The sequence below is a fragment of the Haplochromis burtoni genome, unplaced genomic scaffold (genome assembly GCF_018398535.1).
Source record: "Haplochromis burtoni strain Fernald_Lab_line unplaced genomic scaffold, NCSU_Asbu1 Contig_191, whole genome shotgun sequence".
NCBI lineage: Eukaryota > Metazoa > Chordata > Actinopteri > Cichliformes > Cichlidae > Haplochromis > Haplochromis burtoni.
Genome location: NW_024582552.1, coordinates 894,202 through 911,656, shown reverse-complemented (window position 1 = coordinate 911,656; position 17,455 = coordinate 894,202). Strand labels below are relative to the sequence as shown.

The 17,455-nt window shown below is 39.6% G+C and overlaps 1 protein-coding gene across 4 annotated transcripts in view; it reads left to right on the top strand.

The window, feature by feature from the left end:
- The first annotated feature begins 2,368 nt into the window (after positions 1 to 2,368).
- Positions 2,369 to 17,455, top strand: part of lrba (LPS responsive beige-like anchor protein) — a 173,092-nt gene continuing 158,005 nt past the window's right edge. For 3 of the 4 annotated variants that reach the window (XM_042225997.1, XM_005935051.2, XM_014337701.2), the window contains exon 1: positions 2,370 to 3,300. In XM_042225997.1, coding sequence (XP_042081931.1) covers positions 3,115 to 3,300 — 186 coding nt within the window. In that variant the 5' untranslated portion in view covers positions 2,370 to 3,114. Of the gene's footprint in view, positions 3,301 to 17,455 lie in introns of all 4 variants that reach the window. The other variant, XM_014337700.2, reaches the window with a different exon arrangement.

Genomic DNA, 17,455 nt, shown 5'->3' with positions numbered 1-17,455 from the left:
AAATAAAACAGGTCATTTTTCTGTGAATTGACAGTAACTTTCTGCTTTATAATTACAGGGCAGTTTTATCAATGAGCTACGAGACTCATTTCGGCGGCATTTCTTTATCATGTAAAGAAAAGTGAGAGCTACTGTTGAAATTGCACTTCCTTTTCTTATATTGAGATATCTCGGGGATTAAATGTGCAGTTAAATTCAGATAGACAGAAAGAAGAGTTTCGCTGATCTGTTCCGCTTGAGATCAAAGTAGGGTTGTATGTGGCCAATGATGACTTTGACACCCCTGATCTACAGCCTCTGCTGTATTGTTTGCATGAGCAACAACTTTACATTTGTGGTCCGGATGAGAAGCTTATTACATTTGCCGTCATTACTTTAGTCATCTTTGCTTTCAAGATGGTTTAAAAAGATATTTTTCAAAGAGTTGCTCTGACACACTCTGAGCTCTTAACAAGGGCTCATCAGTTTAATTGCAATCTCTGACACTAAATTATTTGCAGATGTTATAATCTTCTTCTGAGATAATAAGAGCTTCCAACAGGATGGCAGCAAGAGGGGAGAAAGAGACGATTACGGTGGCGCTGTGTCACAAACTTGTCCACTCATTAGCTGTATAAAGCCTGCAGGAGAATAAGAAGGCACAGTTCAGTTTAAAGGTCAGTAAAAGCTTTCTCTGCTCTTTTTCTGTTCTTTTTTCTTCTTCTTTTTGAAGGTCGTATTTAAGAAAGTCTTTGGGCCCAGTGAACAAGACTGCTGATTTGAGGTCATTAAATCAGAGACAAGGCCTGCATCTCATGGGTGGTGCTGCTGGCTTCCATGACTCCCAGGGTCCCTGAGGGCTCAGCTACACTTTACTGGGAGGTCAGCGGGAACGGTGACGCCAGCTGCCTCTGTGGCAACACTCATGGCTGCACATCCATCCCACAGAGCCAATGTGAAGTCACTAGAAAGAACAGAGATGGGAAGACAGATAGTATCAAATATGGGCATTATTTGACTTCGACTGCTTTGATTGTGTCTGATTAGAGTTTTGTCTCTTCTCCTCAGCCGTGCAAAAAAAAAACCCTCACGTGTCAGGGGTTATGGTTGTGGCGGTGATTTGAAAAGGCAAGCAAAGCAGAGCCGTCACTTTGCTTTAATGTTTGGTTTTCAGCGCCGCGGGATGCACACATCTGTCAGTGTGCGCTGTTGTGCCCTACAAAAACGTTGTTCTGCATGTATTTCCTGTTTGCCTTTTCATTTCGTTTGTTGTGTTAGTTTAAGCTATAACATCCTCTTTTTATCCATGATGTGTGATTTACATTGACAGTTTGTACATAAGATTTCTCAATTAAGACTCCTACACTCAGAACATGATTTGTTGGTGCTTGTGTTACAGTTACTACTTTTGTAGCAGGCACGTGTCTTGTACACTGTACAAGCCCTACCTTATTTTAATTGCTTTTTCTCTCTATCTCTAGGAGAGGGCATAAACAGGAAGAAAAAAATTATGATTGTTGTTACTATTTGTGGAAAGGGGGTGGGATTTAATAGAATTAGACTTATTTCTGCTCCCTTTTCAACATGTAAAGTTATACGTTGTGATTATTCTTTTCCTTATGTTTTTAACATGTTCAAAATAAAGCCACATTTCAAGTGCAGTATTTGAAATATATCCCCCTGAGGTTTATATGCATGCTGATACACAGCATACAGTCAAACCTGGATTATCATAAACAGCCCCATGGTCTGTGTAACTTTTTGAAATATTAAAGTGCAGCATTATCTGCTTACTATTATACGTCCTCCCTTCAGCATTGTAGTTTACATTGGGTTCACGTGACATGTGCATTGTCCTGAGGTTAGGGTAGCAAGCTGCTTTTCCCGAAAACGGAACAAAGACACTTTCAATAACCTGTAATGTGTAAATATGCATACTGTGCGACAGACACAGCTCAGACGCAAAATTTCCAAGCTTATATATCCCACATATATTATATTATATTATATTATATTATATTATATTATATTATATTATATTATTACATTATAGTCCCACATTAATTTTAGCTGGCATTGCTTAAACGGTGATAATGTAGCTTCTCTCGCTGAGGTTAGCGGACTACTGTTGTGCATTTTATTTTGCCTCCTTGTGTTACTGATGTTAATGATGTGGTGTGCGTGTAGAGAGACTGTGAAATCGCGAGTTTTGTTGTGTGGAGCCTGTTTAGAGAGGACTTCTAAGCGGCAGGGCTCAAACCGTTAACGTTTCGCAGTAACTCAGTTCACACGCTGTTGATTTGAACGCAGTCCCTGTGCACGGAGCTAGAAAACCACCTGAGCTGCACACCTGCCACTGAGCTTAACAGTCCCCAGTTGTGTACTGCGCATGCGCCACTCACTCAAGGGCTATACTGTCATGGCGGTGACGAGCTGAAGCTACCGGGGTAGATCAGGAAGCAAATGCAGCGCAGCTGGGTCAACGTTGCCATTTAGCCAAGTGTGCGGAGTTTCCCGAGGAGGAGGAGGGGGTCACCGAGCGGACCTCAGCTCTTTGTCGGCTTTCTCCGGAGCTGTTGGCGGACTTGCTTCCATTCAGTTTGAGTTTTTTTTTATTATTATGCCAAGCGCTACCTGTCAAGTGAGTGGACTCAGTGACAATAGCAACTTCCACTGCTGTGCGGAGATATTAAAGTATCCTCGCTTGCCGTTTGTGCACAGGAGCACGGGAGGACACAGGTAAAAGGGCGAACTCTTCTTCACCTGCTTCTCCCCTTGTTACCTGCACCACACTTTCCACGGCTTTTAACAGTGTAAAACCCTCCGTGTGGCATCAAGTTACAGGGCAGAGGAGTAGTTCACCGTGGAGAGGAGCACTGACATTTCCAGCCTCGCGGTGTCAGCGGTCATCAAATTCTCTCGTTTTTTTTTTTTTTACCCACTTTCGAGGCTGTTTTTGGATGGGAGGGAAACGTCTTGCTTATGTGCCTATAGACTGTCAACAACTCAGCTGAAGGGGAGATAAACCCCCCTCCCCCTTATTTCCCCTCTTCTGACATCGGCTCCACTGTCACCATTGGAGGTGAACAGGTGCCTTACCTGTGAACGCCACCTGTCCCGTCCGCTTCCTTAGCAATGGCTAGCGAGGAGACAGCGGGCGCTGCACCGCCAGGTGAAGGGAAGGACGGGCGACCTGGCGCCGTGGGGCTCAACCCCGGAGTGCCTATCAGGGGGATAAGAATGAAATTCGCCGTGCTCACCGGCCTGGTGGAAGTTGGGGAAGTTTCCAACCGAGACATTGTGGAGACGGTGTTCAACCTGGTAAGCTGATTATGGGGCTCAGAATAGGCCATAGATAGCACTGTCACGCTGTGGTACTGGCTGTGAATCTTTGGGAAAGTCTGGCTTACACCCATATTTGCATAAAAGAAAGGCGTTGATCGTCTGTCAGACTCAGCACTGACAAAATCGATACTTTTCTACTAAGTGTGGCCATATTGACTTAAAGGCAAGCAGCCTACACTGGAAACTGCAGTGAGTCACAGCTATAGGACCTCTCTCTCTAATGAACCCTTATTATCCATGTGGCCCTGTAAATTAAATGGTATATTGTTGGTTTGTTGTTTACAGATAGCTGGAGTGATTGGGCTCATCAGAGCAGGTTCTCATTATTTAGACATGCATGTCATACAGTTTTTTATGCTGCATTGTTCTGTTGTCTTATTGGGCCCCTGCATGTACACATGTAATTATCAGTGTTAAAAACATGTTACTAAGGTTGTTATTGAACATGACATGATGACCAATGTGAGAATAATCGTGGCAGAGAAAATACTGCGGCAGCAGCAAATCAGTCAGTGCTTTTTTGTGTGTGTGTGTGTGTGTGTGTGACATATCCAGGTCAGTCATACTGGGTGCCTTATCTGTCTGTTACCTGTTGGCCACCTTAAAGCATGTACCCCAGCTTGGCCTGTCTGCAGTACTGATAGCCCTCGCCTGCCTCAAAGCTTTTCACAAAGTGACTTTGCGGTGTCTGCATGAGAATGAATGAAACTACCAGTAACAAGGAAACTTACCGTGATGAATGGGAGCATGCTCAACTGCAGCTTTCACTGGTGAGGTGTGGGAGGAAGGGAGAGGGAGGAGACGTGAAGGTAGAACCTGCAAAACTGCTTTGTCACAGTGGTACAACAATGGAATCCTTTAGATAGGGGAGGCTCGCCTATAGTCATATAGTATAGTTTACTCCCAACGCCAAACCCCACAGAGGAGGCTAATGAACTGCAAGTAGATGTCTGACTCATGGCGAGATATTTGTAAGCACTACTAAACACAAACTATCCCATCAGCTAAATATCAGCACAGCTGAGAGCCTGAAAACGTCATTTAACCAAGAAGAAAAACTAAACAGTGAATTGATTAACAAAGCAGATGATGATTAAATGCCTTTCAGACAAAAAGCGATCAGTTAACTTGTCTTTCCACTCTTATACTGACCCATGTTACACTGACCTACTTTGATTGGACACGTTTGTAGTGTCACCAGGATGCTGCAAAAGCAAAGTTTTTTTTTTTTTTTGCTTTTTCCTCATTTATTTCTTTATTTTTTGTGTCCAGTCTTGTCTGTCTGTTGCTATTATTAATTTTAGACAGACATGTGATTGCAAGCGAGGACCTCTGACTGGAAAAGCAGACAATGTAAACGCAGTATCACGGGGAAGTATTGTTTTTAGTAGCAGCTTCCAGTGACTATATGTACAATTGTTTTTGTGTGTGTGTGTGTGTGTGGGTTTTTTTTCCCCTTTAAGCTGAGAAAGCCATCATTGTACAAATATGATCTGTACAGGCTCCTCTGTCTCACTGCAGCTCTTCTGGACTGCATTTTTCTCATGGACAGTGTCATTTTTCAGGAGGTGCTGTGCATTTCATTATGCTTACAACATTCTACAGCTTTCCACATGATAGTCTGATTTATCACAGTGGTCATAGTTTTCTCTTTGGTAGTATCTGCCAGAGCCCTACATTGATTAAATACTACATGGTTTCCCCAAGAGTATTGTCTCTCTGTGTCACAACTCATCAGCAGTGGTTGTGATGACTCGCAGCACGTGGGCTTGGGTTATAAACGCCACTATTCAGTTGTTTTTAGAAAAACGGGCTCATGTGCCGGCCCTGTTTGTCCCTGGAGTCAGGAATTTGCTATAGATGGGGGCAAAGAAGAGTTTGCTTCACACAGTCACAGTCTGAGTGTTACGCTGTTTTGTCCCCCCCCCCCCAGTTGGTCGATCTGCTTCACGCCATCTCGATACAAGGTTCAAGGGGTATATAGCTGTCAGTTAAAAGTGAAAGTAAAGATGAGCAGGCCAGAGAATAGAGAGCTGAACTTTTTTCAGTGCAACAGCTGAACTGTTGATACATAATCCGGTATTCAAGTTTACTTTTAAATAGAGGAAAGGAAAACCAAACAAACCGTAATCTGTGTGGCAGAGTACAATATCTGTATTCAGAGACAGTTTTTTTTTTAAATATTTTGGTCCTATGAAGTCTTGCCCTGTCATGGCTCATTGGACCTGTCTTGGCTAACAAATTCAATCTGTTTAAAGCAGCACTGGTGTAATACAAGGGATGAATTTCACAGCATAAACATGTTTTGTTTCTTTATTTTCTTGGATCTGAGTATGGCAAGTTTTTATTTTTCCAGAGTCTGCATCAAATACACAAGTTTGCACACAGCCAGAGGAACAATGTGCAAAAAAGGGCATATTTTCGCTTCAAACTGATTACCTCTGCAGTGGCTTTCACACTTATGGTAAAGAAAGAATATGGGAATTCTAAGTTTTTATGTATTGAGACGTAGTTAAAAAATCATCTGGTTCTTACCAGGTTTTAAAATAATTTAAATACAACCTCTGATGAACAACAAGACTCGACACATTTCACCACGTCATTATTTATTTAACAAAAGCTAAGTCAAAATGCTTAGCGGTGAATGAAGAGCTGAGTAGCTTGTACAATCATATTTAGCAGCAATAACTTGAAGTAATAATTCTCTGTATGACTTTCAGTCTCTCACATCACTGTGGAGGAATTTTGTCCCTCTATTCTTTACAGCGTTGCTTCAGTTCATTGAGTTTTGCAGGCATTTGTTTATACACAGCTCTTTTAAAAGTCCTGCTGCAGCATTTCCATTGCGTTGAGGTCTGGACTTTGACTGGGACATTGTAGCACCTTGATTGTTTTCTTTTTCAGCCATTCTGCTTGTAGATCTGAGGCTGTGTTTGGGATCATATTCCCACTCACACTTGGACTTGATGTTCAGCTGGGAGTGAAGATGTCAGGAAACTTGATTGATGAGACTTCCCTCCCACTAAAACAGAATCAACTTTCTGGGATTTAAACTGTTAACTTAAATATGCAGCGCTACCTGCTGTTGCTACCCCTTCTGAATAAGGTAGAAACCAAAAGCAGCATAATGTTTGACCTTGGGGTCAATTTACTGGGATTTCTATTCCCGGGAACACTGGAAACAGTCTTGAATGTTTTGTACTTGTCAATAATATTTCCCATTGCAGAATTACTTCATATCATTTGGAAATGGCCTTATTAGACTTTGCAGGTTGATGGGCAGCAACAATTCTTCTTCTCTGAGATCACTGTGGATGTCTTTGCTCCTTGGCATTGTGATAACACACAGCTGAATGCTCCAGACCAACAAACTACCAAAACCTCTGCTTTTATAGAGGTTATCAGTTATCAGTGATTAGCAGGAATTAAATAGTAGCTCTGTTCTTTAGCGGACCCACTAAGGAACAGAATTTTTTTTGTTATATCCTGATATATAAAGACACAGACCTGAAAGATGGCATACTTTCTTTTTACTATGTCTTTATGTGCTTATTACTCTTGATCATACATGTTCATAATAGTTCAACAGGTGTCCACGTTTTTTGTTGTTGTTGTTTGTTTTGCATGTCTAAAGCATAGCAGCACCCACCCTGAATGGAGCCAGGGAAACTGAAAGCACTTGTGTCAAGATGTTATTGGGTGTACAACATGATTTGTGCACATTATGACAACAGGCCACACAAATTGATAGTTGAGCTTTTTTTTTTAAATAATGTTTTCTAACCTTTTAACTATTAAAACAAAAGTAATGAATATTTCTTTAAAACGAAGTGAAACTAATTATTGCCAAAGTGTTACAGCCTGCTCTATTGGCCAATCAGTGGGCTTAAAAAACCAAACAATCCCCAAACCACACTGGTTAGGACAAAGGGAAGCTGAGTTACAGTTTTCATCCCACTAGATTACAGATTATACATGGCACTTCTTGAAACACAGATGAATTGGTGAACAAAGTTCAACATTTAACAAGTCTGAGATATTGATATCTGGCTTTCTGTCAAAATGTTAAGTCCAATGGTCACTGGTGTTTTAACCCCATGCCAACTTTTGAGGGGGAAAATGTGTGGGTCTCTTGGGCTTGAGTAAATGTTTGACTTTGTCTAGTAGTCACTCGTTTACACTTGTTTCCCCTCTTTTTAAGGCAGGTAGCGTAGAATCGGTTTGTTTGCGCCCTTGTGCTTTAAGTGGCTGCCCACAGCTTTAGAGGAAGTGCCACTGTTTTGTTTTTGTTCTGGCTAACTGAAACAGTGTGCTGAAAGCTGGAAAGAGCTGCAGACTGGGGTGTTAATTCTCAGTTGAGCCAGTAATAAACGTTACTGTCTGTATCTGTCTGCTGATGTAATTCTCTTTTAGTTAGCAGACTTTATTGTAGATTTGCAAAGACAGCCTTGTAATGTATAATCACACATAATTACATGTTGCTACATAGGATAGAAATAAATGAGGAAATAAAAGGCTGCAATTAGGCAATATCAGTATTCCTTCATTAGGGTTTATTGTGTTTAATGGACATCTCAGAGGGTGTAAATACTGTTAATACATGGGCACTTTAAAATGAAGCAGTGGGACGTCGGGGCTCTTGCGGTTATCCCAATATAAGAGAATGAAAGAGGTATACCGCTGCCTTACATAGGGTAGGTAATCTCCTAGGCCCAATAAAGCACTGACTAATGTGACGCTCTGTGAAGAGGAGCCAGGCTGAGCTGGAATCATGGCTCCTCTGTTAGGTGACACAGGAGATGGGTGGAATGTAACGGCGGCATTACCTGAATACAAGGTCATAGAGCCGATGGCAGACAGCTATGCAGCCCACAACTATATGAATACACTGACTATGATCATTTAAGTGTTAGTTTTGATTTCCTTTATGAAAATGATGCATCACATCAAAGTATTTGTGTTTATCACAAAGAACTACAGCCTGAAGGCTCGTAGCAGAAGAAGCCACAAATAAAACTCTGTGATGTTTCTATTTAGTTATGATTTATTAAATATGGGATAGGTTTATTCATGTATCTGAAAATGCAGTCTGTGCCACAGGGCTTCATTAACCAAAGTGATCTTGTTATGCTACAGGGCTTTCTGGAAGATGGTGTATAGTAAAATCATAATTTCATTCATAAAGTTGAAGTTTCTCATTTAATTTTTTCAAATGTTAAAATGTGGAGTGTTGGAATTTGTCTGTCCATGTGCTTCAGTTTGTCTTGAGCCACTGTATTTACTACCTGCTGCAACACTATGTATTAAATCTGTATTTAGCTGTAGCTATAGCTTAGATGGCCTCTTTTTGGGCATGTCTTTATCCTTTTTTATGATATCTACTTGCATTTAATTTCCCTTCTACGAGGCTACTGTTTTCCAGGCATTCTGTATTTCTAGTTGTGTCAACGAGGCAAATCAGTTTTATTCTGTTTCTTCAGTGATATTTTAAGGTCTCTTTCTCTGTCTTTGTGCTTCTGAGCATGTGCAGTTTGTGTTTGATAGTGCCTTGTTGCCCACTTTATCATCTGTGGGACTGATGTTGACACAGAGGATCCTCCTTTGAGATAGGCTGTCATAAGTGAAATTAATTGTTCTAAACTTGCATCTTCCCTTTTTATTTCTTTAAATAGGCTGCCTGGGACCCTTATTACTTCCCAGTGCAGGAATAAATCCCGAAAAGTAGTTGTTCTGTGGAATTATTATGTGTCACGCTTTAAAACTGTGAAATTGAGTTTAGTAGCTTTATTCTTATCAGCAGATACAGGCTATTTTTGCCCTGACTAGAAACTAGCGATGGTTGCAATAAGATAATCCCCAAGATGGTAGACAAGTGTTAATATGAACACTTGAGTCTTTTTTTCTTTTTTTTTCTTTTTCATAATTCACTGCTTGTGTGCATATGTTGCCCACAAGCACACACACATTCTCCCTTCATTTGCAAGCAGTCTGGCACAAAAGCTGTAAGAGTGAGGGCGATGCTTGTGCTCTCTCCAGGCATGCTTTGCCCTCTCTGGCAGTAACAAAGAGCCCTCTAATCTGACACATGAATGAAATGCTATCTGCTTCTCTCAATTATCTGTCGCATCAGCCCAATTTCAGGGTCACACCTCTTTCTTCTGAAGGTAGTCCGAAGTGGTATAGGACTGTTGACTGTCAGCATGACTGTCTGTTTATTTTATTTTCAGAATAATATTCAGTGCTCATTGTTTCCGTAAATGGTCTTTTTGTTTCCCTAAACAAAAGAGGGCATTTGTGTTCGTTGCACCATTTTGGCAGTCATGTCTTTTTCATAGAAATAACAGTGAAATCACCACAGTGAGTTTTCTTGAGGGTAAACAGGATTAGCTGGTCTGGATGAGCTATAGGTGTAAGTGGGTTTAAAAAGCCACAACTGGAATGCCTGTTTTCTCCTTCTTTATGCAGTGTCTTTATTTAGCCCTGGAGCAGGTCAGATAATGCACCCATCATGCCTCATTGTCTGCTGTTTGTTGACAAATAGGCAGATGGCCTCAGGATTTAACAGGGTTTGAAAGAGATGCGTGTCATCGGAGAGATATAATGTCTTGCATAACAAGAATTTAGAGACAGTTAAAAGCTTGAGATATAGTATTTTGGGACACTGTAGTTACATGAAATATCTCTGAGAAGTGTGCTTTGTTTTTCCTGTTTTTGCTTTAAAAAGATTTAATGGGAGCGTTGATAAGCACTGGGTGGGAACAGTTGCCTGGTGTCACATCCTACTTCAGGAGTGTGGTTAGGGAAACTTGTTCCACATGACAGTTTAGTGGTAACTACCTCTGGAGTACAGTGGGGAAAATAATTACTTTGTTCCCTGCTGAATTTGTATGCTTGCTCACTTACAAAGAAAAGCCAGTCTCTATTTTTTCTGATAGTTTCCTTTTAATGCAGAGAGAGAAAATATCAAACAGAAGTCCAGGAAAAAAAGAAAACATATTACAGAAAAGTTATAAATTAATTTAAATGTCATTGAGTGAAAAAAGTATTTGATCCTCAAGCAATACATGTACCTGAGTGACCCAGTCCATGACCTTAATGTCCTTCTTCTTTAGCCACTCCTTTGTTGCTTTAGTGGCATGTTTCAGGTTACTGCCATGTTGGATGACCAATCCATGAGTCATCCTCAGTGTTCTGGCTGAGGGCAGGAAGTCTAAGGTTTTACATTACATGGCCCTGCCCTTTATGTACCTTCAAGTTTTCATGTATCGTTAGAAGAAAAACAGCCCCAAAGCATAATGCTTCCACCTCCATGCTTGACTGTAGGGATGGTGTTCTTTGGGTCATACTCAGCATTTCTCTTCCGTCAAACACGACAGGTTGAGTTGATGCCAAATAGCTTGATTTTTATCTGGACACAGCACTTTCTCCCAAGCCTTCTCTGAATCATTTGGATGTTCACTGGGAAACTTAAGTTGGACCTGTACAAGTTCTTTCTTGAACGGTTGGACCTTATTGTATAGTGTGTTGCTAATGGTGTTGTTGGAGACTGCGTTATATTTCTTCCCTTTCCAAATATTCACACCAGCATTGTCACTTTCTCACCAAGCTTCTTGCAGATGGTCTTTTAGCACATGTAGCCTTGTGCAGGTCTATAATCTTGTTCCTGACATCCTTTGACAGCTCTTTGGTCTCACCTATGGTGGTGGAGAAGTTGTAATGGAAGAAATTGATTCTGTGGACGCGTGTTATACACACACAACAATCCGCAAACAATCTGTGGGAGCCAAAATTCTGGTTGGTAGGGTATCAAATACTCATTCTACTCAATGACGCTAAAAGCAATATTTAATTTTAATGAAATGTGGGGTTTGTTTCTGGATTTTTGGTTGATATTCTCTCTGTGTATTAAAATGAAACTACCAAAAAATTAGAGACTGTTCATTTCTTTGTAAGTGAACAAACTTAGATTTCAGGCGATCACCATATGTAGACTTGTAACACACAGCAGTGAATAACCAATTAGCTTTATTGTTTATACAAGTTTTACTTCAGTGAGCACAATTCCAATTATTAGAATTACTACATTCTGCAAGTTTATTTGTAAACTAATCAGCTCGTATGCACAATTGGCAAAGTGTGGCTAGAATACATTTATCAAGCAGGCAACACATCCAACTTAAAGTCTTGTTGCACACACAGTAGTCTAGATGTAATCACATATGTTTTTTAATTGAAAGTTAGTTTTAAAGTTTCCAATTGTCAGAGAACAAACATTACAGGAAACCAAAAGAAAAACTTGCGTTATTAATTTGATTATTTTTGATTAATGGTTTTTGTCTTCCTGCAACTTCTGTTAAATTAATATTCTTTGGGTGTTGTTCTTTCACTCAAACCTGAGTCACTTGTACCATTCTCCAAACTGTTCTGGTTTAGGTTTGCTTTTAGTATATAGTAAATAGTAAAAGATTAACTGCTCATAGATTTCTCGTCATTTGCGGTCGTTGCAGTGACTGCCTGCTTTTAAGAAACAGGGTCAGGGTAGTGTAGCCTACTACTTGGCCTACATCTCTACTTATTGTTTCGCCTGTAACTGTGCCAGCTCACAAAGGCATTTTGTCAAGATGCTAATGGTTATGATGGCGGAAACTGGGAACAGGAGCTGTTGAAGGCTCTCAAACACCAACAAGCTGATAATAAAACTGTGCCCAAGAGCCACAGGGGTAATTATGCCCGCTATCATTTGTATTTTCTTGCACACAGATTAATACTGTACCGTTAAGTAAATGGCTAGGGTCACTTCATTTAAGTTTCATTTAATCTTTATGCAATTTTTGCCCCGAAGAGAAGTTTTGGGCCGCTTGTTTAAAGTAGAGCAGGGTGTCTGTCCACAACACAGGATCCTGATAGCTTTGCCTGCCGTCCTAATTTGGATACTCTTGAAGTCTGCACTATACTACAAAGAGCTCTACTAGGATGATATTATGATAAGTCTTTAAAGCTGTTTTCATGCATTATAGTATTATAGAGATTACCCAGTGGAAAAACATGTCAGGATGTAAAACATCTGACATGGTTTGATTGGATGTTCAACAGTCTCTGACCGACAAACTTCCTAGTTTGTCTGTTGTCTTGTGTCCTTTCTCATGATCACGCTACCCAGCAGCACCCTCACTTGAACCAAACAGAGTATTTCCAGTACTGAGGGCATGGCTGATGTGAACTATCTCCTGCTGTGTCCTACATCTGAGAGAGCTTTGGACAATTCCTCTGACAGTTTTCTCAGTTCATGTGTGGAATCAGCTTAAGATATTATCAAGCTTGTTCATTAAAGTCTATGTACATGAGGAAAAGGATTTTAAATGCTATGTGTGTTTTTTTTTTTTTTTTTTTTTAAACTGAGAGCCAGTGAAGAAACGCTGGTGAGCAGAGATGCAGAGTACACCCAGATTCTTTTGACATTCTAGCTGGTAACTTGCAGAGGTTATTTGGAGACTTTACCCCACATGCTTCATGAGGCCTTTCACTCAGTTTGACAGGTACTCCTTATGTAACAAACATCTCAGTAGCTGTGAGGTATGATACGTTATGATACATGGACAGACAGAGTAGCATTTCATTGCATTTCTCTGAATAGTTCTTGCATAGTTTGAAGCTATGCCTTGGGTCATTGCTGGAGTAATCTCAGTTCCAATCAGGTATTGTCTGCAAGGTATGTCTTCAAGATTTGTCAAATCCATTTGGGGCCCGTTTATGGTCTAAATCAACTTATTGTTAATGCTAACTCACAGAGAAACAGTCTAAATCTGGTCTTATTCTAAAGCGGCTCCATTTGATGATACATCTGTGACAGTTTGGAAAGACTCAGTCCTGACAGCTAAATCAAAGAACTGAGTTACTATGACTGTCTCGGCCTGTTAAAAAATGTTGTTTTTTTTTTGTTTCCTTCCAATAACAGTGAGTAATGTGCACTTCTAGCTTATCTTCCCAGACTGGCTGAAATTCTTTATAAATGCTTTGATGCTTTAAAGTGTGAATTGAACCATGGGACTGGCCTCCTGAGTCATAGCTTTCTTTTTCAGAGAGGTAACAGTATTAAGTGTTTTATGCATTGAGACTGCAGGACTATCAACAATTGACTTCAGGAGATATAAAGATAAAATGGCTACTCATCATTTTTATTGGTTCCAGCATTTACGGTAACAATAGTGGAATCACTTGAAGGACAATTATGATAGTGGACTTAACAACAGCTCAGGTCAGCTGTTGTTAAAATAAAGTTGTACATTGACCAGCTAGGAGTTGCACCTACCTGAGATAATTAACTATTATATTAAGCATTGTTATGTGAAAAGCATGTGCTTTTTTGAATGCTGGCACCTTGAAGTTCTAGTTAAAATGACATGTTTGAACGCTATAGCTTCTGGCCAAGCAGTGTTAACCTTTCTTTTCACAGTGATGATATTGCAGTACTATTTGGCAGATAGTCAAGTTTCAGTGCTAGATGCTTAGATGGGTTGTGAATGTTAAAACATAATATGTGCTGGATACAACATAATATAGTGTGAGCAAAGATTTAAAGGGAAAGTAATGTAAATGTTAATGTCTAAATGTTCTTTCTTGCTTTTTCTCTTTCTAGTGTTTCATAGCATTGCCGTCTACCTTTTCCTTTGTTTTTGGGCAGGTTGATTAGCAATTTAGGTAAACCTTAGATAATGTGAAAATGAACTGCCCTTGGATATCTGTGATAGACTTAAGAATGTGGAAAATGTGGCAAACTGTTTTGTATGACACAGCATTGCATGAGAAGTTACTTTTTTATTTCTATTGAAATTGCATCATACAGCAATAACTGTTTTTCAGTAAAAGTGTTATAAGAGATTAATACTAAACTTTTTTCCCTGACCTTTTGTAAACTGCTTTGCAAATTGCTCAAATTAATTTAGTTTTACTGCACTCTATGCAAATATTTAGAGACATTTATCAGAAGCTATCTGAGATCAAGTTGATAAAGTGCATGTCTTAATATTTTACATGAGTAAATGCAACAGACTAGGCTGAAAACTAAGAAAGGGGGGAGAAGTGTCCCAGTGTCAGCTGCTTGAATGTTGTATTCAGACCAAGTCAGCTGTCATTCTGATTCAGAAAGGTTTTCTACATTGAAACCTGAAGTCTGTTATGTGCAGTAGTTTTAGAAGCATAGAACAGATGGTTTCTTGACACTCTTGACACTTTACAGTGTTCATAGCTTTATGGTAAAGTGTTAGTATAATTAACGATATTCAGCTTCACTTCAGACAGACACACTGGTGATATATTCACTTCCTCTAGTTGAAGCCGCTCTGTAACTAGAGGCGTGTTCCTCTGCATTAGTAAAGGGCATGATTGAATGATTCTACCCTTCATAAGGGATCATCTGCTTTCCCTCAGACTTTACTTATCCGGTTATTTTACTGATCAAAGTATTAACGTGTAGAATACCCAGGTAATACTTGTGTATTCAAACCAGTGTGTTGAAATTGAGTTTTGAGTTAAAGATCACTTTACCAGCAAAATTGCACCCTTGTGATTGCATACCTACATGCTAACCCACAATGCGTAGGTTGCTGGAGTCAAAGCGGCTGCACTAACTGAAAATTTGGAGGCGTTACATTGAAACTTGTATGAATCTGGTTATTGTACAACCCCATTTTCAAAAAGGCTTGAACATTGAGCAAAATGTGAATAATCAGTAATGATCTAGTCTGGTATTTACTTGGGCGTGACTTAGCCAATTAACCAATACCTACCTATTATATGTCAGCTGACCTATCTATGACGTTTTGACTGGTTAATTTGAATCTTTTTCTGTTTCCTGTCTTGTATTTAAGCAATTTTTTTACAATGTTTTACTATGACCCTGATGAAGGCCACAAGCCGAAACGCGTTGGTCAATTATTTAAGTTGTTAATCTTCCCTCAAGTGTTGCTGGAGTTCCTACTTTGTGAATTCTTTCATCCTCTCCATGCACCTTGGAAGCAGGTGAAGTTGTGCCAGAATTTTTTTTTTTTTTTTTTTTTTTTTTTTTTGCTGCGATTTAGACTTCAAAAAGAAAAATTAAAATTGTATAAATTTTTTTTTTTTTTTTTTTGTATGTCCATCTTAAATGTGAAGCCAGCAGCATGTTTCAGAAAGATTCAACAGGGTGTTATTCACCACATCAATCAGCTCTTTGAAAACACTCTAGTTTTGAAAAGGTTTTGGACTCTTATTCGACACATCACAAGCTGCTAAATAGATCTGGGTCAACTTGGTCATAATTTTTATTTCACAATTCATCAAATATTTTCACAGGGTGATAAGTCTGATCTGGAGGACGTTCCTCAAACTTTGTTCCACAAATGTTTACTTTACCGTCATAATGAAACGATTTGATTTTGGAGGAGAAGATCAAGTTCTCTGTGACCTAACAAAACACATTTTGGCCATTCAAAAGCAGTAGAAAGAATTCAATTATACCCCACAAACAAAAGGTCAAGTTCACACAGCTCTACAGTGAAAAGGAAAGTATATCCCTTTTCAGTTTTAGGTTTTCTAAATACAACTTTTGAAGAAGAACAACACATGACATATTACGCCATGTCATAATTGATTTAAAACAAACTAAACCAAAATGCAGATGCAGCGTATGGGGGCAAAAACTAAGTACACCCCATGATTCAACAGCTTGTAGAAGCACATTTATCAGCATCTGATTAATAACTTCCTGTGTGACCTTCTGTGTGGAGGAACTTTCGCCCACTCTTCCTTACAGCGTTTCTTCAGTTCATTGAAGTTTGTGGGCATTTGTTGATGCACAGCTCTTTTAAGGTTCAGCATTTCAGGCTGGTTGAGATCTGGATTTTGGGGCATCGCAGCATTTTGCTTCTCTTTTTCTAGATGGATATAAAACCTTTATGAAGCTTTTGATCACTGCATGTTCTATGTTGGAAAATAAAGTCTAGATTTTTGATTAGTTTTCTTTATGTTCTAGGCTCTGTAGGCAGGGAGTAGTATTATAAACTGTTAGAAAAGGTGGAGTGCACATAGCTTCTATTGAACGACTTATTTAGGTGAAAGGCTGAGGGAGGACTCTCCCAGTAGTTCTGCCAGAATTAAAGAGTAAATAATTTTGCTTTTTCTTTTTTTCTCACTTTATTGCTGGAAAAGGAAGAGGGCAGCAATGAATATGAAGTTGGTCACCCTGCCTTTAATCCAAATCAAACAGTTTTCTCTGAGATGTCAGAAGAATGATGCAGTAACCCATAAACGATGACTGCTGAGACGTCGAGCGATGCCATCAAAGGTCTATAGGACGATCGGAAAGGCAGCACCTGCTCTCAAACCACTGAAATAAATGTTAAAAGGTCGAGGGTATTCATGCTGGTACCGCACTGGGGTTATCAGTTTGACATCTTACATCACTTTGTTTTATTGAGCTGCACTCAAGTCATCAAGGTTCAGCAGTTAGCTTTGGATTCCCAGAGGCAAATGTCTATACATTAAACATGGATAGACATTTTTTTTTCATCTGTTGTTCTACTTTTTTAATGTAATTTTAATCTTTTTTTTTGTTTTTTAAATGTGCTTCAAAATAAATAAATTTGAGTTGACTTGACACAAATGTAGCTCTCTTGCTTTTAAAGGCCACGCTGCCACTTAGGATTTTGAATGTTTATCCCCACAATTCACGTTTACTTTACTACTACTCAATCATAATACCACATATACAAATACAACGTACGGCTTTCAAAACAGTTGTTGAGTTCCTATACTAAAAGTGTGCTTCTACATCAGGATGGAAATACTAAATCACACTTGGGTAATGATTTACTTGCAGGTAAATGTGCATCGTGCCATTTTCTGTGGCCTTCATGCATGGTCTTTGTTGACTAGAATTTTATGATATGCAGAGGAAACTACAGGAAGTCGGTTAGAGTAGAGCAACTTTGTTGGGATATGCTGGAGGGTGCAGACGGTTTCCTGCCTCCCCATGTGGGATTTCCCAGATTTCAAACTGTGATAAAACCTTCCAGTAACTTTTTGAACAGAATTTGAATTCTGGATCTGTTTACATCTGGTGTGTGTGTGTGTGTGTGTGTGTGTGTGTGTGTGT